This window comes from Microtus pennsylvanicus, chromosome 6 (genome assembly GCF_037038515.1).
Source record: "Microtus pennsylvanicus isolate mMicPen1 chromosome 6, mMicPen1.hap1, whole genome shotgun sequence".
Lineage (NCBI taxonomy): Eukaryota > Metazoa > Chordata > Mammalia > Rodentia > Cricetidae > Microtus > Microtus pennsylvanicus.
Window position 1 is genome coordinate 9221521 of NC_134584.1, and position 27068 is coordinate 9248588.

Genomic DNA, 27068 nt, shown 5'->3' on the forward strand with positions numbered 1-27068 from the left:
AGGAGTGTGTGAGGCTAAGTGCAGCTTGGAGCCCAGGGAAGAAAAAAAAATGTTTAAAGAGGAAATGACAAAATCAGAGGAGCTCATATCCTGTCGTCTAGGGATTGGCCAAGGAGGGCACAGGGTAAGGTAGCTTCTGAAACCATTGGTCAGTTTTGGGGCGTGAAAACCCTAACCAAGGACCATTAATAACTGACGAGGTTTCAGGGACAGGATGCCTCTTAGGAACATCCGGGCCTCTTTAAATTTAATAGCCCTGCTCCCTGCTCCGTAGTTAGCTATTTCCCGGGTATCTGTTCAAATTCTGCTCTCGCAGCACATTTCTGGGGCCGTTCGTTATACGGCTTAAGATGAAGCTCCTTTAAAACTGAGTTTGCAAAGTCAGGTCCTCACAGAAGCAAAAAATTCAATAAGATATTATCTGTGTCGGGGGCCAGCCTTGAGAAAAATACCTTTCTCCAGGGTAGGAGGCATGGGAATTCAGAAATACAGTAAAGAATATGAGGATGTGAATGAAAATAATAAAACGCAGAAACATGTAGTATAGTATCGGGAGGGAATTTTTCAGTGAGTACTGAAAATTTGCCTGTGTTTAACTTACAACTGCTTGATATACCCCTGGCCCCCCAAGGCAGGAGTAAGGCAAAAGTCTGCATTAACCTGATATAAGGAAATGAACATAGTAATTGAAAGTCAGGGGCTATATTCATCAGGCTCACACACAAGACCAAACCACTACCTGGGTAGAATCGCAAGTTATTTCCATAAAGAGAATGGAACTTGGTGGGACCTTCGGAACAAACTACTTCACTGTTTCAGGAGCACAAGGTCTGGCAATTAGCCAGACCTGTTGACAACAGCCTTGAGAGAGCAGAACTCTCTGATTTACAACTAGGTGGGACCTTTGAGGTAGCAACACAATAACGTAGAATGACCTAGAAACAAGACCCAAACTCTCTGACCTTTGGCTTCTTCGGGTCTCCACACATGTGGGGAAGGATCACCAAGGCATCTGGAAAAACATTTTCCTGAGCAAATGGTGTGCATACTGTTGTGCCCCCCAGAGATCATGACCCCCAGAGAAACCACCAGAAATCAGAGAAATACAGACTGCAAAAAGCAAGGTTTTATTGCAAGCTAGCTCGGAACCCCATCACAGTGAGGTAGAGATAGAAGTAGAAGTTCCTAGGTTGGGTTACCTGACTTCTTGAGAACGATTTTACAATACTTCACACACTCAAGTGTAACTGGAGACTGTTCTTATGATTCCTGGCCTCCCAGACCCATATAATCACACAGAAACCATATTAATTAAAACACTCCATTGCCAATTAGCTCAAGCTTCTTATTAAGTAACTCTTACATCTTAAATTAACACATTTCTATTAATCTGAGTATCTCCCTGAGACTGTGGCTTAGCAGTAGGTTCTGGCATCTGTCTCCTTTGACAACTACATGGCATCTCTCTGACTCTTCATACTCTCTCTATATATCTCTGTTTGTATTTCCTGCCTGACTTTACTCTGCAAAGCTATTGGCTGATGCAGCTTCTTTATTAACCAATGGTAATAAAACATACTCACAGCTTACAGAGGGGAATCCTACATCACACATGACATTTGCAGTCAGAATGAATCATATGATGTGTTTTAAAGTTTGAGGAAGGGGGCTGGAGAGATGGCTCAGTGGTTAAGAGCATTGCCTGCTCTTCCAAAGGTCCTGAGTTCAATTCCCAGCAACCACATGGTGGCTCACAACCATCTGTAATGAGGTCTGGCACCCTCTTCTGGCCTGCAGGCATACAGACAGAACATTGTATACATAATAAATAAATAAATATTAAAAAAAAGTTTGAGGAAGAGAACTTTTAAAGACATTTGTTGGATTTCTCTCTTGTGTTAAATATATCATGTTGAATAAGGATATTAAGAATTACAACATCCTCCACAATTTTATGGGGTCTCTTCAGAATGAATTTTTCCTTTTTTATGTCGTCTAAGGTTTGAAGATGAGGAAAAGCACCTGCCACATTCTTCACACTTATAGGGTTTCTCTCCAGTGTGAACTCTCTTGTGTGTCCTAAAAGCTGAGGGACAATTAAAGGCTTTGTGACACTCTTCACACTTGAAGGGTTTCTCTCCAGTGTGAACTCTCCTGTGTGTCTTAAGGGATGAGTGATAACGAAAGGCTTTGTGACATTCTTCACACTTGTAGGGATTCTCTCCAGTATGAACTCTCTTGTGTCTACTAAGGGATGAGGGACAAAGAAAGGCTTGGTGACATTCTTCACACTTGTAGGGTTTCTCTCCAGTATGTACTCTCTTGTGTCTACTAAGGGATAAGGGACATTGAAAGGCCTTGTGACATTCTCCACACTTGAAGGGTTTCTCTCCAGTATGAACTGTTTGGTGATCCTGAAGATCCCCAGAATAGGAAAACCATTTGCTACAATGGACAGGGGCAGAAGGACTGTCTGCTGAATGGATTGTTTGATGTTGTTTAAGGGATAAAGAAGAGCTAAACCTTCTGCCACAGTCCTCACAATTGTAGGGATTGTCTTTACGGTGAATTGTTTGATGTCGCCGAAGGGATGAAGATAAGTGGAAACATCTGCCACACTCTTCACACTTGTATGCTTTCTCTCCAGTATGAATTGTCTGATGATCTTGAAAGTATGCAAAACTGGAGAACGTTTTGCCACACTCTGCACACTTAAAGGGACTGTCTTCAGAATGAATTGCTTTATGTCGCCGAAGGGATGAGCATAAATAAAAACATTTGCCACACTCTTCACACATGTATGATTTCTTTCCAGTATGAATTGTCTGATGATCTTGAAAGTATGTAAAACTGGAGAATGTTTTGCCACACTCTGCACACTTATAGGGACTGTCTTCAGAATGAATTGCTTTATGTCGCCGAAGGGATGAACGGGAGTAAAAACATTTGCCACACTTCTCACACTTGTATGATTTCTTTCCAGTATGAACTGTCTGATGTTTTTGTAGTAATTTAAAACTGGAAAGAGTTTTGCCACACTCTGCACACTTATAGGGACTGTCTTCAGAATGAATTGCTTGATGTTGCCGAAGGGATGAAAGGGAGTAAAAACATTTGCCACACTCTTCACACTTGTATGATTTCTTTCTAGTATAGCTTGCTTGATGTTGTCTAAGGCATGACAATGAGAAAAAACACTTGCCACATTCTTTGCACTTGTGTTGGCTATCTCTCAAATGAATCCTTTGATGTTGCTTAAGCATTGAAGAATAATAAAATGATCTGCCACAGTCTTCACACTTGTAGGATTTCTCATTAGTATGACTTTTCTGGTGTATAAAAAGGGATGAGCGAGTATTGAAGGCCTTGTGACATTCTTTGCAGGGGTAGGGTTTTTCTCCAGTGTGAAGTCTGTGGTGTATAGAAAGTGTCTTATAAGAACTAAGGCCCTTACCACATTCTTCACACTTGTAGGGTTTCTCCTTTGTATGAATTCTCTGACACTGAATCTGTAGTGAGTTACAATCAATGGCCTTGTTGTAACTGCTGTGATCATTGGGTTTTGTTCCTGTTCATCAAAAGTTGAGATATGAACAAAGGTTAGGAAATATTCTTCATACTTACAATGCTTATCTTTTTTTAAAAAAAAAACAAACTTATTTGTACATATTGAAGCATCAGTGAAAAACTACAGTCATTTCAAAACATATACAATATAAATAAGAATAAATGATAAAATATTGTAGGTAGAAATGACCTATACTAGAATAAGAGAACATAGACATAATGGCATATAATTCTAAGTTAAGTAGCTAAGTAAGTTGCAAGGGCATTTTACTAGCAGAAGTAAACCCATTAAATGAATAGAGATTTTATATCACAGGATACCCAGAAAATTAGAAAGCAGCTGAGTCTGTGAAAAACAAAGGTAATTTTGACTTTGTGAATTTGAGACATCATCTAATACAAATGTTTTATCCTGCACATATAGCTTTATTTTGGGAGTACCAAAGATATGCTACACAAGTAGACAGTCTACATAAAGATGAAATTTATAGTTCAAATTCAGGACATTATTTTACGTTTTATTTGAATGACAGAAAAATACATGCTTGAAACATGTCGAATCATGAAAAAAACCAAAAACAAAAAAATATTTTAGGTTCTTCTGCATATCATACAAATTTTGCATAGACAATATATTTATCAAAGAGATGGCAAAATTACTTCTTTCATTTTTTCCCTGAAGCCAAGGTTTTTTCGGTGTAGACCTTGCTGAACTTGAACAAATGATCGAGACCAGGCTGGCCTCAAACACTATCATGGAGAAAGAGAAAAATTTCTAAATTCCATTATCCAGTCCTCTGTCCATGTATCCAAAGTTAAGCTAATTTTAACTAAGTTTCATGTGCCAAGTGAGGACCCACCACATCAGGTAATGAAAGCAACACAGCCTGAGGAGGAGGCGAGGTGGACTGTGAAAGCTCACCCAGAGCAGCCATCGAGTTACATGCCAGAGTCATCTGGACCAGCTCCTCTGCTGTGAAACTCTGTTTTGTACAATATGAGTATGTAGTACTCCCATTGTTAATAAAAGCAGATTGACTGATGATTAGGCAAGATTTTCTGGGCAGAGAAAATACTGGGAAGAAGGGAATAGTGAGAGGAGTGGCTAACTGTCAGAAACCAGCTTCAAGTAGTATACCACCTACCAGGGTATGGGCACAGGAACTGGAAAATAAGTGAAGGGAATGAAGACACGAATGAAAATAATGAAACAGAAAACATAGGCTGGTACCCAGGGGAGAGTTCCAGGAAATGCTGAAATCAGCCTGTGTTTAATTTTCCATCCACGTTTATTCCCCAATACCACAGGGAGAGAGGAAACCGGATACACAGGGCAAATAGAATAGTTTTTATTTCATTACTTTGAGGCATCAAGACTTAAGCATTCTGTTCTTTAGGCAGTAAACCCACCCAAGACCAAGTATCCAGAAGACAGTTACTCACAAGGACAAACCTCTTATTTCAAAAGAAGGAACAGACAAATGCTTCGATATCCTGAACATTGGTCGGGTTGGAGTATGTCTACCTGTATGGACCATCTTAATATCAAAAACACCAAGTGACCACACCCTAGGTCAGGATGTGTGGCCACACTTGTTCTCAACAACGCTGAACAAGTTAAAACTCTATGACCTTCAGGCAAGGTGGATAAAAGTGCACTTATATGGGCCTCCACAGTTGGCAGACACAGACAGAAAAAAGATGAACATACTGTGTTAAAAGAAGGAACTGCCAGGCGACAGAGGGTAGATAAGAACAATGGTTTTATTTACAGAGTAAGAGCTACTTAAAAATGAACCCAAGCTGGGGGCTGGAGAGATGGCTCAGCAGTTAAGAGCATTGCCTGCTCTTCCAGAGGTCCTGAGTTCAATTCCCAGCAACCACATGGTGGCTCACAACCATCTGTAATGAGGTCTGGTGGCCTCTTCTGGCCTGCAGACATACACACACAGAATACATAATAAATAAATATTAAAAAAAAATGAACCCAAGCTACTGACTATTTACAACCAATAAAAAGCCCCTGGTTTGGTTATTCTGGAGCATCTCTTGGAACAGAAAACTCCACCTACAAATGGCAATCAAACCTGGCCCACCCTGCCGTGTTCCTACCACCAGTAGCCTTCAAGTTACCCACCCCCTTGGGCGTGACCTATTCAGGTTTTCAATGGGCTTTAAGCTCAGAAAAGGCTGATTCAGTAATCACACATTTATGAGAAGTTATGGCCATCATGGGTATACCTATGTAGGGCCCTGGTCTCCCTTATTCCTGTGGTGCATTTGTGGGGACAGTTTATGATCTACTAAGCTTCCTGTGTGTTTCTGTGCTATGCCTGCCCCCCTGGTGGTTAGCTGCAGGGCATTCTCTCCATTGTTAATATGGTAATTTCCCACCTGCCTGGGCGGAGATCCTTGTGCTGCAGTCAGGTAGATAAGGACTCCCCCAATGCTGAATAAAGGGGCATTCGGCTGATCTCCTTTCGAATGACCCTGGTCTCTCTGTGTCTTCTTTTCAATCTCCAGGCCCTTGCCCGACTCGCGTTCGGTACAGTGGCGCGCGAACTGTACCGAGGGTGTAACACCAAATCGGGTATTACAATTGGAGGCCCCGCTGGGATAATCATTGGCAACTAGACCCATCTGCGAGATCGGGAAGTAGGGATCCCTGAGAGGTCGCCCTCGGGAAGGCTGGCCAGCAGGTAAGAAATTGTGTGGCGAGGGTGAATTGGTTATGGGTGCAAGTTATTCTGTTCCTGTGTTAAAGGGCCGGTTAACAGGCCAGTTGTTAGGTCTTTTGGAAAATAAAGGCACCGGTATTAAAGTTGAGACAGCACAAGAGATCATTAAGACAGTTTTAGAGTTTAGTCCCTGGTTCCTACATGCAGGGGGTTTTAATATTACTGATTGGGAGCAGGTAAAGGCTGATCTTCAAAATGCACTGAAAGAGCGAGGGCCACAAGAATTCCCCATGGCGATATTTTCACTATGGCGCTTGGTCAGAGATGCTCTTCTCAGTGATGATGTTAAAGTGAAAGAGCAATTAGAGTGTTTAAACAAAACCCTTGAGGAGATTCAGGAAGTAGAATCTGTGAGTTCTATTAAGAGTTTTGAGGATCAGGAAGTTTTAGGAACAGGAAGTAATAGAAAGGATATAGAAGAAGAAGAAGAAGAAATTTTAGAAAAGGAGATCGCACTGATAAAAAAGAAGTTAGAAAAAGAGGAAAGGAAGGAAGCAAACGGAGATGTCTCCATGAGACCCCCTCCACATAATCCTTGCACTACTGCTTCTGCCCCTATGGACTTAGAGGCAGAAATCCGAGAGATCCGGGACAGGTTAAATAATCTAAGTGGAGAGAAGCAGATTTATCCTGTTGTGGAAAAGATTGATCAGCAGGGACAGAGGGCCAGGCAACATAACCCTCTGGCCTTTAAGGATATCAAGCAGTTAAAAGAAGCAGTTGTGGACTATGGAGCTCATGCTCCTTTCACTGTAGCTTTATTGGAATCCTTTGCAGAACTCAACCTTATACCCAGTGACTGGATGCAGCTTTGCAGGGCTTGTCTTTCAGGGGGAGATTATTTGTTATGGAGAGGTGAAATGCAGGAAAATTGCAAAAAAAAAGACTGCAGGCAAAAATGCTGAAGCAGGTTTCCGCCAGAATAACCTTGACATGTTAACTGGTGAAGGACAATATGCTAGCTTAGAAGCACAGATTGCTTATGATCCTGCAATTTATGCTCAGATAGCTGCAGCAGCCGTTAAAGCTTGGAAAACTTTACCTAACAAAGGATCACGAGAACAGCTTTCTAAGATCCTTCAAGGATCTTCAGAACCTTATTCTGAGTTCATTGACCACTTTCTACAGGTGGGAAGCCGCATTTTTGGGGATGTGGATTCAGCTATGCCAGTCGTTAAACATTTGGCCTTCGAAAATGCAAACAAGTTCTGTCAGCAAGTCTTACGCCCCCATAGAGATGGAGATTTGAATGACTTTATCCAATTATGCAGAGACATTGATGGCACCCACGTGATGGGCCAGGTCATTGTTTCTGCCCTCAAGGAAGGCCAAGGTGGAGCTAGGCCTAGGAATTGTTTTCAATGCGGAAGGTCAGGAAACCTCAAAAAGAACTGCCCTGCTGGTAAAGGAGCAATTAATCAGCCTAGAGGAAATCCAGGTGTTTGCCCAAAATGCCAAAAGGGAGTTCACTGGGCCAATGACTGTCACTCTAAGACGGACAGTCAAGGAAATCTTATCCCCAGGTCAAAAAACGGGGGCAGGGGCCTGCCCCGGGCCCCCAAAACACAAGTGTACGGGGCCATGAGCGGAGCAGCAGCTCCCATCAGATTCATTCCTCAGAGAAATGCCTCACTGTCAACGACCTTGTACGAGGCACCTCAGGAAGTGCAGGACTAGATCTCTGTACCTCCGCCCGAGTAGTATTGATCCCACAAATGGGTGTGCAAGCGTTGGGGACTGGAGTATTTGGACCTATCCCAGAGGGTTCAGTAGGTATAGTTTTGGGTAGAAGTAGTTCTGCTCTCAAGGGAATCAAAATTTTACCAGGAATTATAGACTGTGATTTTACTGGAGAAATTAAAATTATGATTGAAGCTGGTATGGGAGTCCTTGTCATCCCTCAAGGAGCGAGAATAGCTCAGTTAGTGCTTTTGCCCATGTTTCGCTCTACTAATCCTTTCTTTAAACAAGAACGAGGGGACAAGGGATTTGGCTCCACAGGATCCTCTGGAGCTTATTGGGTTTCTAGTTTAGAGAATCGCCCCACTCTTACTTTAACAGTCAATGGGAAAAGGTTCCAAGGCTTTCCTGATACAGGGGCTGATTCTTCAGTGATTGCTAAAAGGCACTGGCCTGCAGCCTGGCCTCTACAGCCAGCCTCTACTACCTTGCAGGGAGTAGGAACGGCCAGTTCTCCAGAGTGCAGTACTCAATATTTAGATTGGGAGGACGAAGAAGGCCATAAAGGCATTTTTAAACCATTTATCCTGGAACACCTTCCTCTTAATTTGTGGGGAAGAGATGTTTTGCAAGCTATGGGAGCAGTTCTGACCACTGAACCTGTGCAGCGTATGCTATTGAAGCAGGGCTTTGTCCCTGGTCAGGGTTTGGGCAAAAATCTGCAGAGGGATGTGCAGATTTTAGCAGACAAGAAAATAATACAACAGTCACCTGGACAGCGTGCAGGGTTAGGAAATTTTTCCTAGGGGCCATTGCAGAGCAGCCAGAAAGCATTCCTATAAAATGGAAAACTGAAAAACCTGTTTGGATAGAGCAATGGCCCCTGAGTAAGGTGAAATTACAGGCTGCTGGTACTCTAGTCCAGGAACAGCTAGAAGCAGGACACATAGTGCCATCCACTTCTCCCTGGAATACCCCTATCTTTGTTATTAAGAAAAAGTCTGGTAAATGGAGGTTATTGCAAGATCTTAGAGCAGTAAATGATTGCATGGAAATTATGGGGGCAACTCAACCTGGGTTGCCTCAGCCTGTAGGTATTCCTGCAGGATATTATCTTTTAGTTATTGACCTAAAGGATTGTTTTTTCACCATTCCCTTGCATCCAAAAGACTCTGATAAATTTGCTTTCAGTGTACCTTCTATAAATTTCAAAGAACCATACAAGCGCTACCAAGGGGTAACACTGCCCCAGGGTATGGCCAATAGTTCTGTAATTTGCCAAATGTTTGTGGCACGGGTTATTGCCCCTATTAGGTATAAATATTCTCAACTGTATATAAGTCATTATTTGGATGATATCCTATTAGCTGGACAGGACCCAGAAATAGTTCTTGAGGCTTTTGCTGACTTGCAAGAATGCCTAGCACATGCTGGGTTAGTTATTGCTTCTGAGAAAGTACAACAACAGTTTCCATATCAATACTTGGGGCATCAGCTGTTGCAGACAGGAGTAAAACCGCAGAAAGTTACTCTTCGCCTAGATAAACTACAAACTTTGAATGATTTTCAAAAGTTGCTTGGAGACCTAAATTGGGTCCGGCCCAGTCTGGGAATTCCTACTGGAGACTTAAAACCACTTTTTGACATTCTGCAGGGGAATCCAGACCCAACCTCCTTTCGTGAGTTAACACCTCAAGCAAGGCAATGTATTACTCTAATTGAAGAAAAGCTTGCCTCTGCTCATATTAATTATATTGACTATAGTCAGCCACTGCTGTTGATAATTTCTCCCTCCAAGCATAGTCCTACTGGAGTTTTTTGGCAGCAAGGACCCATCCTGTGGGTGCATGAACATGTGTCGCCTGTAAAAATTGTTATCTCTTATCCATCAGCTGTGCTACGTGTTATTCAGAAAGGATATAAGCTTAGTTTGCAAACTTTTGGAATGTTACCTGATAAGGTTATTATACCTTATACCCAGGCAGAAATAACTTGGTTACAAAATTTTGCTGAAGATTGGACTTCATTTTTATGCACTAATCCCTGCAAGTTAGATAATCATTAAACTTCTGATAAGTTAGTCACCTTCTTTAAAAATCATCCGGTATGTTTCCCTGAAATTATTTCTTTGCAGCCTCTGGCAGGGGCATGAAATGTGTTTACTAATGGATCTTCCACCGGGAGAGCTGTGGTAGCCTCCCCTCCTGATTTTGATATTCAGTCTGTTAATACTAACTCTGCTCAGGTGGCTGAATTGGTTGCTGTCCAGTTGGCTCTAGAGAAATATGCTGATATTCCATTTAACCTTTTTACTGACAGTCAGTATATAAGCAAAATTCTTGCACCGTTGGAAACTGCAGCTTATATTGCCTCTGTATCTCGAGTCCAGATGCAGTTATTGGCCATTCAAACTTTGCTTTGGGTACGATCTGTACCCATTTACGTAGGGCATTTGGGGGCTCATACTGACCTCCCTGGTCCTTTGAGTGAGGGAAACGCTTAGGCTGATCAGCTTACTCGTCAAATTTATGTAGTTAGTCAGGAATCTTATGAAGCTGCAGAAAAAGCTCATAATCGTTTTCATCTCAATGCTGGATCTTTAAGATTTCATTTTAAGATATCTCGAGAGCAAGCCACTAATATTGTTAAAAAGTGCTCTCTGTGTACAGAACTTTTAACTGTTCCCCATTTGGGAGTTAATCCTCGTGGGCTTGCCCCTAATCATTTATGGCAAATGGATATCACCCATGTTCCTTCTTTTGGGCGCATGCAATATGTTCACGTAACCGTGGATACATATTCTCATCTCATTTTTGCCTCAGCTCACACAGGAGAAAGATTACGAGATGTTAAAAGTCATTGTCTCCAGGCTTTTGCCTACATGGGAGTTCCTAATACTGTAAAAACTGATAATGGACCAGCCTATACTAGCACTGGCTTTGCTAAATTTTGTTCTGAGTTTTCAATTTCTCACAAAACGGGTATACCTTATAATCCTCAAGGACAAGCTATAGTGGAGCGAGCGCATCGTAAGCTCAAAGCCTATTTGCATAAAACTAAAAAGGGGGAATATGGTTCCACCCCCAGAGATCATTTATCTTTTATTTTATACATTTTAAATTTTTTGACTGTTGATGCTCAATCTCATACTGCCGCTGACAGGCATTGGCGGCCAGATTCTTCCGGGATGCCTCATGTCAAATGGAAGAATCTATCAGATGGCACCTGGCATGGTCCAGATCCCGTACTGGTGTGGGGAAGAGGGGCTGTTTGTGTTTTTCCGCAGGATGCTGACAATCCAATATGGGTACCTGAGCGGCTGGTGCGTGCTGTGGATTTTCCTGTCCAGAAGCCTGAAGACAGGACAGAGCCGAGAGATCAAAGAGATTCTGGCTTGTCAACTGAAGAGTTGCGGGTTTCCTGAGGAGCTGGCTGTGTTGGTCCGAGTGCCAAGGATTGTTCCTCGCCCGTCTACCCATCTACCCATCCCATGATATCGGCAGCCACAGCTGTTGCTGCCACAGCAGCTAAAGCTGCTGGATTTTTCATTAGTCAGTCAGTTGCTTCCTGCTAGCACAAAGGATACCTTCTCAGGGCAGGTTGCAAATGCCGTAGCCATTCAAATTGAGCTAAATTTACAAATGAATATTGCAGTTAATTTTGCTTTTGGTTGTGGTTAAAGACCACTGCTAGATGTTACAGTAATAAGCTTATTGCTGTTGTTCACGGACCCTGAGGTGTACAATTTACAAATTGGCTCTTAAAATTATTCTAGTTAGCTATACCAGAGTTATTTTCACCAGCGCTGAGACCTTACTTAAAGGGCTCCAATTTGGGCAGAATTATTAAGGATTGAGCAGGCACAGTCTCCTTAAGGGATGCTTACATGTGCTGGAGCATCATCTTCATGGTTATGATGCCAGACCCAAAGGCAAGCTCAGGTCAATGTTGCCACGTGGCAAGTCCTCTTACCTATTGCGCCAGAGAATCTTTCAGCACAAATCTGGCTGAACTCGGTAATGGATGACTAGTGAGCCAAAGACGGGAAAGGCTTTTGGGGGGCTGCCTCAACCTAAGACAGGAAATGTGTTTTGACCTGGATGCTTTCCCATGATGGGTAAGGGGTATTGCCTGACGTCCAATGCCACCCAAGACAGGCCTAGTCATAATTTATACAAAAGGGGGACCTATAGGGCCCTGGTCTCCCTTATTCCTGTGGTGCATTTGTGGGGACAGTTTATGATCTACTAAGCTTCCTGTGTGTTTCTGTGCTATGCCTGCCCCCCTGGTGGTTAGCTGCAGGGCATTCTCTCCATTGTTAATATGGTAATTTCCCACCTGCCTGGGCGGAGATCCTTGTGCTGCAGTCAGGTAGATAAGGACTCCCCCAATGCTGAATAAAGGGGCATTCGGCTGATCTCCTTTCGAATGACCCTGGTCTCTCTGTGTCTTCTTTTCAATCTCCAGGCCCTTGCCCGACTCGCGTTCGGTACAGTGGCGCGCGAACTGTACCGAGGGTGTAACACCAAATCGGGTGTTACATACCTACACAAATAAAGACAGATGATGGTCCAGCATATGTCTCTAAGAAAACGAAACAGTTTTTTGCTCATCATAATATTAAGCATATTATAGGTATATCACACAATCCTACAGGTCAGGCAGTTATAGAAAGACCAAATCGAAATATAAAGGATATGTTAAACCAACAGAAAGGGATGGAAAATAGCCCCAGAAATAGATTGCATAATGCTTTACTAAGCTTAAATTTTCTTAACGCTAATGAGAAAGGGACAACAGCAGCAGAGACATTGGATAATAGAAAAGTCTTCTGAATTAAATCAGCTCGTGGATATTAAGGATGTGTTGACTTCACAATGGAAACCAGGGGATGTGCTATGTTGGGGAAGGGGTTTAGCTCTTGTTTCCACAGGAGAAGAAAAACTATGGATACCATCGAAATTAATAAAGATTCACTTTGAAAAGGAACAACCTCTTAAAAAAGAGAAATGACATCTCATCCACAATGGTGACAGCCATACAGGTGGTGAGGAAACCTCATGAGGTTTGGGGCAGGGTTCTGTTCTTGTTTTTGCAGGAAAATACTCATCTTTAAAAGGTAAAGAGACCCTCAACATCTAGATGCCTAAAGAGGAAAATATAATTCTCCAGATAGGCTCATCAAGCAGAGAGAATTATGACTTATGAGGACATGTCATCTGAGGGTAAGAATCTCAAAACATAAACTAAGATAATAATCATGATTCACTTAAAAATTCAAAGCTGGCTTTGGAGTTGGATACTGGCTCTGCCCTTCTCTAAATCTTAGCATGTTGTTAAAATAGAAATTCAGAGTTTCTGTCTTATGACAGGAGCCATGATATGGGACAGAAAGAAAAAATTTAGAAAAAAATTTAGTTTTCTTCATACCTATTTTTGTCTCTATCGTACTTTTCACTAAATATATATGTCTGCATATGTCTATATAAATAATATTTAAGTTTTCCACAATGAACAATGAATTTACCTGCAGTAATCTTTGAGGTTTTCAAGAAGAACATGGGGCCCCACAGCAATAACTCCACCTGGTTGATATGACACCATGATGCTACTATAAGATCTGTTTTGGGTACCGGCTGCTCAAGATGGTTCCAACTTGGTTAGTGAAATGGTGTACTTTTTAAAAAAATGTTCTGGCCAGAACTCCAAATAGGAACCCCAGAAAAACCCTACCAATGCACCTTCCTGGTATTGTGTCTCTCATGCGGCCTGTAGTACAGAGATGCTCCCCCTGGTGGCTGTCTAAAGATTTGAGCCACCGACTTGAGCTCCACCACTTCAGTGGGTGGCAGGTTTAGGGTTTTGCTCATGTGGACAGAAAAGGTTACAGATGCTCAGGAAAATAGATTTAGATAGAAAAAAAATCTGTAAATGGGTACAGTGTGTTTAAAAATGTGCAAAGTCGCCAGGCGATGGGGGCACACACCTTTTATCCCAGCACTCGGGAGGCAGAGGCAGGTGGATCTCTGTGAGTTCGAGACCAGCCTGGTCTACAGAACTAGTTCCAGGACAGGCTCCAAAGCCACAAAGAAACCCTGTCTCGAAAAAATAAAAATAAAAAAAATAAAAAAAATAAAAATGTGCAAAGTCTCATGAAAGAAAAAATGGTAGACAGTTACAATAAATATATACATACTTTTAAAATAAAGTAAAAGTCCTTAAAAAGGGAATAAATATAAAAGAAAAAAGACACACAAAGAAGTAAAATACAGAGTGTCTGGAATCCATGTGTTACTGTGTTGTCTGTAGATTTTCTGACTGCTAATGAAGGAATGAGAGCTGCTGAGACTGACTGGATTGAGAAAACTGCTGGATTAAAGCAACCGATGTAGTTTTCACATGTCTTGACTTTAAAAGGAAAACAGAAGTTTGTTACTTTGGGAGAGAGGTTATGTTTTTATTTCCAAGAACATGAGAGGCTATTTTTATATGTATACTTTTGTTATATATTTGTTATATATTTTCCATGTGGAAAATGCTATGGAATAATCTTTCGGTACACTGTGAAGATGTGTTGTTTTATTGTTAATAAAAAGCTGGTTGGTCTATAGCTAGGCAGGATTTTGGGGGCTGACCAAATCCTGGCATTAGCAAGCCAGAGTCAGAGTAGGGGCCAGGATTCTGAGAAGCCAGCAATAAACATGCTGTATGAAGAAAAGGTCCTGCCACGTGGCAGAGTGTAAATAAGACATATGGGTTAATTTAAAATGCAAGACCTAATTTCTCATAAGCATGAGCTGTCAGTTGAGCACTTACAATTAATATAAAGTCTCTGTGTGGTTATTGGGGAGCAGATGGCCGCAAAGGCCTGATCCATCGAGTTGCTGATGAAAAACATTGCCTAAATTCATCAGTCATGATCCCATTAAAAACAGAAGCTAATGAAAATATACACTAAGGACATTTGAGAACCAACAGGAGACCTGAAGAAGAAGTGACCACAAGATCTTTTTGTTCAATTGGACTCATGGTAATATTAGCCATAATGTTTCCTCTAGATCTAGCACAGTGCATACCCTGAATGTATCTGAAATAAAATATATTACTAGTACTGATGTATCTGGAAAAAACAGATTCACGTATAAAAGTTTATGATTTCTTTAACAAGTTGTGACTGGGTATATATCCAAATAACATCTTTGTACATGATAAAGAGATTAACTTGAAAGAGAAAAACAAATGAAACCTTATAACTTACTAATAGGCCTAAATCTACTAACTGCCATACGAGAAGCACACAAACACTGTACCCATAACCGATTCGATGGCATCTCTGAATCAACAGTCCAAGGCCTTGCAGGTCATCCTGTCCTACTCTTTCTACATCTAATGGTCAGGACCTGCTGAATCAACTGGTGGTAAAGTTGTTTTAAAAAAAAGGGCAAACAGTCAATGTTAAATTAATGTCCCTAATGGCCAAATAAATCCCCTTTACACAATGTGTGAATACTTTGACTCTTCCCTAAGACCGGTTGGAACTGGACTGTCCAAATTACATTTGGTTGCTCTGAGTTTTACCCAATGCTTCCAACTCCCAATTGTTCTGACCAACAGAACTGACACCATCACCATTGAGCCTCTGTCCCTGCCTGCCTCTCTGTGAAGGAATTGTGGGTTTGCCTTTATTAACCCACTGTGGTTGCTTTTGTGTAGAGATCTTTCTGCCATGAGTCTGCTCTCAGCATCTCTAAATAAATGACTCTCGTTCATAGCAGGACTGATTTCTATTTCCATGAGTCTTACATTACAATGGAGACTCAACAAAAAGGAAAACCTTGGAGATCACTGTAAACAGAAGCACAGCTTGTTACTGGGAAATCCAAAGAGACTTAAACCCTCATAAACCTCTGAGACATGTACTCTGACAACAAAGGCCTGAATGAGAGACCTAAAGAATGATTCCCATGGTATCACGTTTCCAGGCACATGGGAAAGCCTCACTTTCTATTGGATCTTTGGATCTCAGCTGTAGCGAGCAGCATAGAGCCACACCTGATGGAGATGTATAATCAACTCCTATGGCTAAAGTCTGACTTACGCCTAATCACGCAATGATCATCAGCTGCTTGCACATGCGTGGGCCTATGGGCAGTGCCCACCTGGCAATCCAGGATTGGCAGCCCATGCCTACTTAAGGGCTGGGAGAGGTTTGCCCGAGGAGAAAGAGAGAGAGGAAAAGGAGAGAGAGAGAGAGAGAGAGAGAGAGAGAGAGAGAGAGAGAGAGAGAGAGAGAGAGAGAGAGAGAGAGAGAGAGGTCAAAAAAGAAGGAGAAGAGATAGATTGCTGTGAATAAAATCCTGAAAACTGCTGCGAGAAGAGCTCCGGGTGTTGCGTTTTCCTTGCTGGTCGAGGGTGGACGTGACACTCAGCTCTGCCCCTGAACCCCTCATTCCTACACACCTGGGTGCATGGTGGCTGCTGCTTGTCTCTTCCCATCTGAAGGCTCTGGTCTTTGCTCCAGAAATGTCACCAGGTGTGGCTTAGGGACAGCAAGACCTGTGTATAGAATAAGACAAGAAGTTTATGTGTTCTTGCACACGGAATTGACATGTCCCTCCCTGTACATGACTTGTAAGGACAGAGATGAGGTGACAAATGATTGCAGACAATCAGTTCCTTAAGTGTTTTCAGACAGGATCACTACAACATATGAAGGAACCGGATGGTGGAGGCTCACGACTTTAATGCCAGCACTGGGGAGGCAGAGGCAGGTGGATCTCTGTGAATTTGAGGCCAGTCTGGTCTACAAGATTTAGATCCAGGATAGGCTCTAAAACCAGAGAGAAACCCTGCCTCAAAAAACCAAAGGGGGGGAAAAAACAGAAAAGAAAAAAGATAAAAAATATGAATTTTACTTCCAGGGGGAAAACAGTAAAACTGAATGGTAAAACACTTCAATTAAAGAGTGTGCTCCATGTCTCATGCCACCAAATTCCTAAAAGTCCCACTAGAGTGAAGGAAACGTACATTTAACAGAGAAAGATCAAACACAGAATGAAGCAAACCGTAAAATGATTATTTTTTAAATCATAATTTATTTTAATTTTTCATATACACTGGTGTTTCGCCTTCATGTATGTCTATGTGAGGGTGATATGTTTATCTTAGTAATTTTTATCAATGAGAAATGCAGAGTCAGATATCGGCTAAGGAAATGAATGATCAGAGAAGCAGCAGTGACATCCTACCTCTTCCATCCCACCATCCAAAGGGCAGAGATCCTGTCTCAGCCCAGCTTTCCACATCCTGTTCCCCTCTCTACAGTCTTCCATATCTCTATGGTCAGCTGGTGGCTAGTTCTACCCTCTGACTCCAATCAAGCTTTATTTGTAAGAACACAACACAATTAAAACATCACACAGCAGGAGGTTGTCAGACCTTGGGTTTACAAACAATTGTGAGCTGCCATAGGAGTGCCGGTGATGTGGGATTTCCTGCCTGGGCTCACAGGCCAAACAGTGCTGTAATTAATATAGTTTCTATCTGATTATTCAGGTCTGGGTGGCCGGAAAGGGAAGAGCAGTTTCCTTCTACTTAATGGTCCTCTAGAAGAACAGTCAGTGCTCTTAACAACTGAGCAATCTAATCTCTCCAGCCCCGAAATGATTTTTAATGTAGCGATCTTAATAATTATTTTTAAAAACAATGGATATGAAACTGTTGAAATGCTCCCATGAGAAACCACACAAAGTGAGGAAGCTACATGTTGATGGTGAAATAAGAAGTCACTATAGATGAGATCCTCACCCAGGAATTCAAGGTGGCTGTAATTCTCCAACATCACATCCCTGTACAGATTCCACTGAGCAGGCTGCAGACATTCCCTCTCTTCCAGAGAGAACTCGATGGCCACATCCAAGAAAGAGAGCATTTCCTGAAATAAAGATCAGTGAACGATTGTGCACATTAATTTAATTAAATGATTGTGCACATTAATTTATAAATACCAAGATGCATTGTGCTTCATATTTACCCTATCAACTTGAAACTAGCTACAGCCACTTTGAGAAGAGACCATGTCTACGGTGACATTTTCTTAACTAGTGATTGATATGAGACATCACAGCCTATTATTTGTACTGCCTGCACTGGGCACACAATTTTTTTTTTTTTTTGAGACAGGGTTTCTCTGTGTATCTTGGGTGTCTGTCCTGGAACTAGTTCTTGTAGACCAGGGTGGCCTCAAACTCACAGAGATCCTCCTGCCTCTTTCTCCTAAGTGCTGCATTTAAAGGCGTGCAACACCACTGCCTGGCAGGACTACAGGTCTCTATGGTACAGGAAAGCAGTCTGGGGGAGTCAGTAAGCTGTGTTCTTCTGAGGCCTGTTCTCCAGTTCTTGCCTCTGGTCTTTTCTTCCCTCAGTGATGGAGTGTTTTCTGAAGTAGGCATATGAAATAAACCCTTTCTTCTCCAAGGTGTCTTTCATTATGGTCTTTTTCACAGCAGTAGAAACCCTAACACAGGTATCATGTGTCTGTGCACACAAATCTAGATCTGGTCCAAGATGAAAGAGAACTAGAAATGTTCTTACACAGGTAGTAATATCCTCAGACATGCCTGAAGTGGTCACATGAGCTCACACTGAACATCAAAAGGAAAGACAAGGAAAAAGATCCTATAAGCTCAGTTGGACATGATCTATTTGAGACTGATAAAATGCAAAATGAATGCACCCACAGAACACGCATGTAGTGCCATGTGCTGCTACACACCACACACATATGCATTCCTCACAGGAGAAAGTCACGGTGAGGGAGAAGGGATTTCTCAACAGTTCATGCGCACAATCATGGCAGTGAAGTGGAATGAAAATACAGAGTCTGCTGCAGCAGCTCTGGCTGTGCTGTGGGCTCAGGATTTCTGCAGAGTTCAGTAATGATGCAGATGACAGGGACACGGGACATGAGAAGAGCAGGCCAGGGGAAGAACTCACAGACTAAATATCATTTAAGTATCCGATCATGTGGGAAAATAGGCAAGTACAGGACTACCAACACTGTTTGAGAATTTAAAATAGAGCAGACATCTCTGGATCTTAACGTCATTTCCCTTTCTAGCTTTTCTCTGAAAAGTACTGATGGAGCAGGTTGCAGTATTCGTCAAGCAGGTTTTGTACATAAGACAACTGAGCATCCGTATTCTGATGAGAACTATAAGACAGGTGAGAAATATAATTGCTGATGCTATTTTCTTATTTAAAAAGTTTCTAGTTTTAGATTTTGATTTTCATATATTTGAGTAATGTCCCAGGATGATCTATGAGAAGTCATACATCATTCTTCTTTTTTATCAATAGAGGAAATATCAGCAGTTTATGTAATAATAAGGGATTTTGTAATAATTTCATGGTTAAGCTTTGGATTCTCTTCCTCAGCTATGGTATGGTTACCTCCTCAAACACTATCTTCCAGGCTTTTGTGTCCCCTACATAAGGCACGTCCAGCATTTGGAACAACGTTACTGGGGCTTCTCTCTCCTACCACCCTGCTCCAGAGCATGCTCTGTTGAGGAAGGTCAGTTGGCATTTTTCTGTGCATCAACAACAGCTCCCAGGTAATGACACCAAGTCTTCTTATTAATTATAAAAGTTTGGCCTTTAGCTTATTTTTGTCCCAAAATAACCCATTTATTTATTTAGATTTTCGAGACAGGGTTTCTCCGTAGCTTTTTGGCTCCTGTCCTGGAACTAGCTCTTCTAGACTAGGCTGGTCTCGAACTCATAGAGATCCGCCTGCCTCTGCCTCTGCCTCCCGAGTGCTGGGATTAAAGGCGTGCGCCACCACCGCCCGGCTCCCTTTATTTATTTAGTTACTTATATATTTAGGTTTTTCAAGACAGGGTTTCTCTGTAGCTTTGAAGCCTTTCGAACTCATAGAGATCCTCCTGTCTCTGCCACCCAAGTGCTGGAACTAAAGTCGTGCACCACCACTGCCTAGCTTCTACTAATTCTTACAGCTTAATTTAACCTGTTTCTATTCATCTATGTTCTGCCTTGGGGCTTTTGCTTTTCTTTCATTCTGTATGTCGACTTTCTTGCTTCTTCTGTCAGTCTGTCTGTCCACTGGCAATTCCCTCTGTCTCTGTCTCCACGATTCCTCATCTTACTTACTCTATCTGCCTGGAAGTCCTGCATATACCTCCTGTCTAGCTATCGGCTATTTAGCTTCATATTAGAAGAATAAGGTCCCTTAGGCAGGCAAGGTAAACAAATGCAAAACATCTTTCCATAGATAGACAAATATTCCATAAACAAATGGAAAATCTTTGTCCATAGTTAAACTTTCTATGTGTTGTTTATGTCTTATTTCCATTGCTTAATAAAGAAGCAGATTTGGCCAATAGCCAGGCAGAATAGAGCCAGGTGGGAAATCCAAGCCAAGGTACAGGGAGCAGAAGTTTGGAGTTATGGAGACACGAGTAGCTGCCAGGGAAGCAAGATGCGAATTTAAAAAAAAAAAGTCATAAGCCTCTGGTAAAATAAGGACTAATGGGTTAATTTAAATGCAAAAGGTAGCCAGTAATAAGCCCATGCCATTGGACAAACAGTTTCTAATAAATATTAAGCCTCTGAATGGTTTTTCAGGAACTGAGAAAGGCAAAAGCCCAGAGAAGATGAAGATGGAAACATTAACCTCTGAGAGAAGCTGAGAAGGTACACAAAGCAGAAGAAACTAAAAGAATCACTCCCAGTATTGGCCAGCACAGCTACCACCATTCTACATAGGGCAAGTGTCTGCTGTCTGAGGCCAATCTCCAGTGAGACGCTGTGGGTGGAAGGCAGTGGGACTATAACAGGGTATCATGAGAAGGGATTTAGTTAATAAAATTAACTGCAAACATTTCAGGTAAATTTGAGACTGGAAAAATTTATTTTCTTTAGAGAAGAAATTCAAATAATGTCTGCCTAAGGTAGGCACATTGCCACTCATTAAAAATTGTTACACATTTTTACTGTGACTGGGAGGTGGAGATGGGACGGCACTTGAACAGAGGCTGGTCTTGGAGGAAGGCTTAGAACAACTGAAAGGACAGAGAGATGTGACAAGAACTCTTGCATCTCCTGCTGGTTTCCCTCAGAGAGAACTTGTCAGAGAGTCAGACAAAAAACTAAAGACTACGAGGACATTGATGGAAGTCAAAATGATTTGCAAAGAGAGGATGGGATTCCTGGTCAGGATATAAACAATAGTGACCCTCCATTCAAAATAGTGGATCCATTGATTACATATCACAATGCTTAAAATATATACCACAGACATCATGAAATAGCAACTCCTAGATCTTTAATCACATAACTATGGCATGAAATAATCCCTAGTTTTTGCTTCAAGATACCAAGTTTTGCAATTTTATTACTTAGAAAGTGGATTAAATCATAAAAAAAAATGGGAGAAGAAATATAGTACCTGCTTTGGAAACATGAATTATTTAACTATAATTTTTGTTTCAAAATACATTTCAGGGCTGGAGAGATGGCTCAGCAGTTAACAACATTGCCTGCTCTTCCAAAGGTCCTGAGTTCAATTCCCAGCAACCACATGGTGGCTCACAACCATCTGTAATGAGGTCTGGTGCCCTCTATTGGCCTTCAGGCACACACGCAGAAAGAATAATGTATACATAATAAATAAATAAGTATTTAAAAAAATACATTTCAAATATGCTGTGTACATTATCTGTCTTGGTGTATTTTTAGATTTTAATGGGCCATACATTGTTTCTGAGTCTTCTTAAAGCAACACTGTGTGGAGTATGTCCAATACAGATTGGGGCCATGCACTCTCATAGACCTGACTTAATTTCACATAGAGACTGCAATGGAGAGAAAAACAGAATGCCAGTATTGAAAGAGGTGGTCATGAAACCACACACACCTTTCAACTCAAAATATGTTGCTGCATTTGATAATAACTCTGGAGGACACTTTTATAAACTGAATTGACAACATAATGAAAACTGGTACTGCTTGCGGTTATTACTTGTATGTGTTTGATCCTGTTTAAGTCATTTGCAATATCTCTCCATGGCCTCTGACATAATCATATAGATTGATCTGCAGGAACTGAATGTCATCACCCAGCACCTCCGCTCCAGGGTTTCCCAGAGATGACATGTCTAACTAACACAGCACGGTCATGCATGAGCTGTAAACACAGGTAACTCCTTCCCTCACACTGACGTAGAGCACAGTGAAAGAAGCCTGGGAGGAAAGACACAGGACTGCCAGCAAGGGGAACTGGACTGGACCTGTGGAAGAGCAGGACCCACCGTTAGCAGTTTGCTTTACTGTTGGCTATGCAGTGCCCCATGTGGAGGACAGTGCAGGAAGTGGTTTTAAGTTACATGTTGGCTCAGTCAGCAGAGGTTAAGCACACATAGTTTGTAAATCAAAAGGTGCTGACGCATTCATTTGTCAAGGTGCTCACTGTAACAAACAGGAAAAGCACCATAAAGTATTTATCACATCATTAAAGTTGAAATCTTGCCTGTCATAGCCGTGGGTAGTATATGTTGGCCTGGAATTACATCCTTACAAACGCAGAGATGAGAGGGATGTGCCTCAGAGGAGACTGACGTTTCTTTTCTATCACAGGTCTGGTTACTAAAATCCCAGGAATACACACAGGTCTGGGAGTTCTCCTCACCTGCTGACCTGACACAAAAGCCTGGCACTGTAACACAAGGCCATGAGGGCTTTTCACCTGTTCCTAGGGACCCTGCTTCTGGACCAGCTCAACAAGCTCAAGGCCTCATCAAGACGTTGACACAGTCATTGTGGGCCAAGCAGAAACCCTGTAATTTATTGGTCCATCCACCCTACATTACAGATGGGGAGCCTTTCAAGGCCTTAAGGAAACCCAGACCTCAATTTGAGGCCTGTAGTCAGCTTCTACAGAGAGTCCCTCTGTGTGTGAGCTGTTTTCTCACGCCTAGTCAAAGCTATCGATAGCAGCTCATCCTGGCAGACCTTTCGGTTTCCTTCCAGAACTTACCACCTGAGATCTGTGGTACCTCGGATTTTTTTCCTTCCTGTGTTCTTTAACTGACAGAGAAAATGAAAACAAGGTAAACTGTCTCTCTCACTCACCCTGCCTCTCCTGTCCCAGGGGCTTCTCCATCCCACTGGTTCTGGCAGTTTCCCGTGGCTGTGGCTGGCCCCACATATTCATAGGGCTGATAATAACAATCTATTTGTTCTCCCAGCAATCTGCCTTCTCATCTTCCTTAAGGAACAGATACCTGAGGTCTCCAGGATGGCAGGTAACTGGATGCCCCTACAGGCACACCTCCCACTGAGTGTGAGCCCACCAATTCCCGACTCCCTTTCCCCTATGTAGTGCCAAGACCACAGGAAGTAAACTGACTTGAGTAGGCGTCCCTAAACCCAGAGTCTGGGATGTTTGTGTGGAAGCTTCACATCAGCCCCTGGTATCCATACATACAAAGAACCTGAAATGTTTGGGTAAAGGCTTCACCCCAGCACCTGACATCCATATAACCAGCGTATAAAATGTTTGGACAAAAGATCCATCCCAAGTCCACTCCCCTGAGAGTTGCCTCAGTCCAGACTCCACCTCAGAGAAAGCCCACCAATGGATGATTCCCTCCCCAGAGATGCTAAATACCACTCCCACAAAGTATTTAAACAGCACCCAGAAAACACATGGTTTTCTGGTCATCATTTCCTATCTCCTCTTGAAGGGCTGGAAAGCCATTATGGAACATTGATACCCATCAACCCTGGACTTTTTCAAATTCGGTTTGATTTGGTCTTATTCGGATCATTTCATCAACAGAGAGGCTTATCGGGGAACAGAACTTTTCATGAATGTCAAGTACGTTACATTAGGCCGGCTACAAAGCAAAAGAAGGGCCAGAAACTATGTTTGCTCTGAAGATACTGAGATATCTCACAGCATTCATACGCGTATGGGTCAGCTAGAAAAGTGTGTTTCCCCACCAAAGCTGCTCATGAGCTCCCAGCTCCCTCTTAGGAGCAGGCAGTCAGCTGACCATCCTTAGCCTGCAACCCTGGACCTTGCACTGTCATCTACTCCGCGCAGCTTTCCTGTCCCAGAAGCCCAAGGAGCACTAGGGCTGCACGCGGCGTCCTAAGGAAACCATCACTCAGGGCACAGTCCCTGTCGCCCTAACCCCAGCCCTGACCTGCAACCTCAGGCGTGCCAGCCAGTTGAGCACAGCACCTCCAAGGCAGCTTCTCCCGCCCTCCCACCCAACCCAGGTCCGCTCCCTCCAAGACGGACCCGCACCCCGCACAGTGCCTCAGACTGCGCTGCACCCTGAACCAACCTCCGTGTCAGAGACGCAACAGGAATGCACTACAGGCAGGAGTCTTACCCAACTTTCAGGAAGAGGTACATGTGGAAACCTAAGCCGGAATGAGATTTCCTGGACGGCTTCTTGTGACGTCACAAACGCAAGCACTACATTTCCCAGAAACCTGCGCGAAGCATAAATGGCTTTTTAGGAGGGACGCAATTAAGAACAAAACTAAACCTTAAAAAAATAAGTGCTATATCCAAGTTGGATATCCCCGAAAATGAAACTCCACAACACTGGATTCCGAAAGCACAAGAGAGTTTTTAATATTTAATATCGAGTTTCGACTACGCTAATTAGTGGGTGAGCCAAAGTCAGCCTGGAACCCAGGGAAGGGGAGAACTTGTAAAGAGGAAACGCCATAATTGGGGGAGTTCATGTCCTGTTGTCTTGGGATTGGGTAAGGAGGGCTAGGGTAAGGTAGCTTTTGAAACCATTGGTCAGCTTTGGGGCGTGAAAACCCTAACAAAGGGCCATTAATAACTGACAAGGTTTTAGGGACATCTGGACCTCCTTAAATTTAATGGCCCTGCTCCCTAGCTCCATCACTGGCTGTTTTCAGGGTATCTGTTCAAATTCTGCTACACCTCTGCCGCCACAGCTGCTGCCTTGCTGTGGGTGTCTTAGACGGCAAGAGTATTTATACAGTTTTAACTCTGCCTCTGTCCTTTTATTTTACCAATAAGGATTATCAATATAGATTCAAATGCTGGGTGAAAATCTGCTAGCTCAGAGAAGCAGAGCTTCTTACACACCAAGGGGGAGATATTAGAGCAGTTTGGATGACTTCATCGAGAAAAACAACAGTAACTATGCTACAGCCCAGATCTCAGATTCTGGGCAATCAATGGACAAAGCTATGGCATGGTAAAGGATTCATGGAGCATTTATAGTTACAGAAGATAGGGCCTTATTACTAAAGGCAAGTTTTAAACACATTGATTGAACAAACCGTTCGGAGTTACAGCAAAGAGAAGTCTCTGCTGTTCTCTGATGACATTCTTAGTATTTGTGCTCTTGTAAGTTGTATGTTGGTGTTGACATCCCAAAATGATTAACTATTCCAGGTGAAAATTTCCTGATTTGTTAGCAAAGATTTTAACACATTTGACACACTCATGAAGATTGCAGTCAGAATGAATCATTTGATGTGTTTTAAGAAGTAAACTTTTTAAGATGTTTTGAATTTCTCTCCTGCATTAACTATATCATTTGTTGAATAAGGATATTAAGATTAATAAAGTCTTTGCTACATTCCCCGAAATTTTAGGGATTCTCAACATAATGAGTATTTCTTTTATGTCATAAAAAGGATGAAGTTGAGGAAAAGCATCTGTCACAGTCTGCACCTTTGTAGGGTTTCTCTCCAGTATGAAGTCTCTTGTGTCTACTAAGAGATGAGTTATGATTAAAGGTTTTGTGACATCCTTCACATTTGTAGGGTTTCTCTCCAGTATGAAGTCTCTTGTGTCTACTAAGAGATGAGTTAAGATGAAAGGTTTTGTGACATTCTTCACACTTGTAGGGTTTCTCTCCAGTATGAACTCTCTTATGATTTCTAAGGGATGAATTACCATGAAAGGTTTTGTTACATTCTTCACACGTGTAGGGTTTCTCTCCAGTATGAAGTTTCCTGTGTCTCCTAAGGGAATTGAGATAAGGAAAGGCTTTGTGACATTCTTCACAATTGTATGGTTTCTCTCCAGTATGAATTCTTTGGTGAACCTGAAGATCCCTAGACTTTGAAAATCTTTTGCTGCAGTGTACACAGGTATGACAATTGTCTTCAGAATGGATTTTTTGATGTTGTCTAAGGGATACAGATGAGTTAAAACATCTGTCACACTCTGTACATTTGTTGGGTTTCATTCCATTATGAACTTTCTTGTGTCTCCAAAGGAATGAGTGATAATGAAAGGCTTTGTCACACTCCACACACTTGTAGGGTTTCTCTTCCATATGAACTTTCTTGTGTGTCTTAAGGGATGAGTGATAATGAAAGGCTTTGTGACATTCGTCACACTTGTAGGGTTTCTCTCCAGTGTGAATTGTTTGATGATCCCGAAGAGCCCTAGAACAGGGAAACCATTTGCCACAGTGTACACAGGTATAAGGACTGTGTGCTGAATGGATTGTTTGATGTCGTCTAAGGGATAATGAAGACTTAAAGCTTCTGCCACAGTCCACACACTTGTAGGGATTGTCTTTACAGTAAATTGTTTGATGTTGCCAAAGGAATGAAATGAAGCAAAAACATTTGCCACACCTCTTACACTTGTATGATTTCTTTCTAGTATGTTTTCTTTGATGTTGTCTAAGGCATGAAAACGAGAAGAAACAACTGCCACATGCTTTGCATTTGTAGGATTTCTCTCTAGAATGAATCCTTTGATGTTGCTTCAACATTGAAAGATAGTAAAATGATCTACCACATTTTTCACACCTGTAGGTTTTTTCATCAGTATGATCTTTCTGGTGTATAAAAAGTGATGAGCGAGTATTGAAGGCCTTGTGACATTCTTCACAGGTGAAGGGTTTTTGTCCAGTGTGAAGTCTCTGGTGTATGGAAAGTGCTTTAGAAGAACTAAGGCCCTTACCACATTCTTCACACTTGTAAGGTTTCTCCCTTGTATGAATTCTCCAGCATTGAATGTATAGTGAGTTATAATCAATGGTCTTG

At 42.1% G+C, this 27068-nt stretch overlaps 1 protein-coding gene across 6 annotated transcripts; it reads right to left on the reverse strand.

Annotated features, from left to right (window-relative positions):
* Positions 1–1104: 1104 nt before the first annotated feature.
* LOC142851742 (uncharacterized) lies at positions 1105–27068 on the reverse strand. 6 transcript variants are annotated; one of them, XM_075975739.1, is made up of 6 exons: positions 26986–27068; positions 24359–24509; positions 17793–17919; positions 16446–16541; positions 3088–3568; positions 1701–2993 (listed from the first exon to the last, which is right to left on the reverse strand). In XM_075975739.1, exons 1-6 carry the CDS (start codon positions 26988–26990, stop codon positions 1868–1870), a joined length of 1986 nt encoding a protein of 661 aa, XP_075831854.1. In that variant the 5' UTR covers positions 26991–27068; the 3' UTR covers positions 1701–1867. The 6 variants fall into 6 exon arrangements, with proteins under 6 accessions (XP_075831850.1, XP_075831848.1, XP_075831852.1 ...); XM_075975735.1 differs by having other exon boundaries at positions 1105–3568; positions 24407–24509; XM_075975733.1 differs by having other exon boundaries at positions 1105–3568.

Excerpts from the sequence above, each read along its gene's own strand:
- LOC142851742 (XM_075975733.1), bottom strand. Across the intron at positions 17,920-24,358 it reads GTTGCGTCTCTGACACGGAG|GAAATGCTCTCTTTCTTGGA; the intron begins GTTGGTTCAGGG and ends TCTTTATTTCAG. Across the intron at positions 3,569-16,445 it reads AGCAGCCACCATGCACCCAG|GAACAAAACCCAATGATCAC; the intron begins GTGTGTAGGAAT and ends TTTGATGAACAG.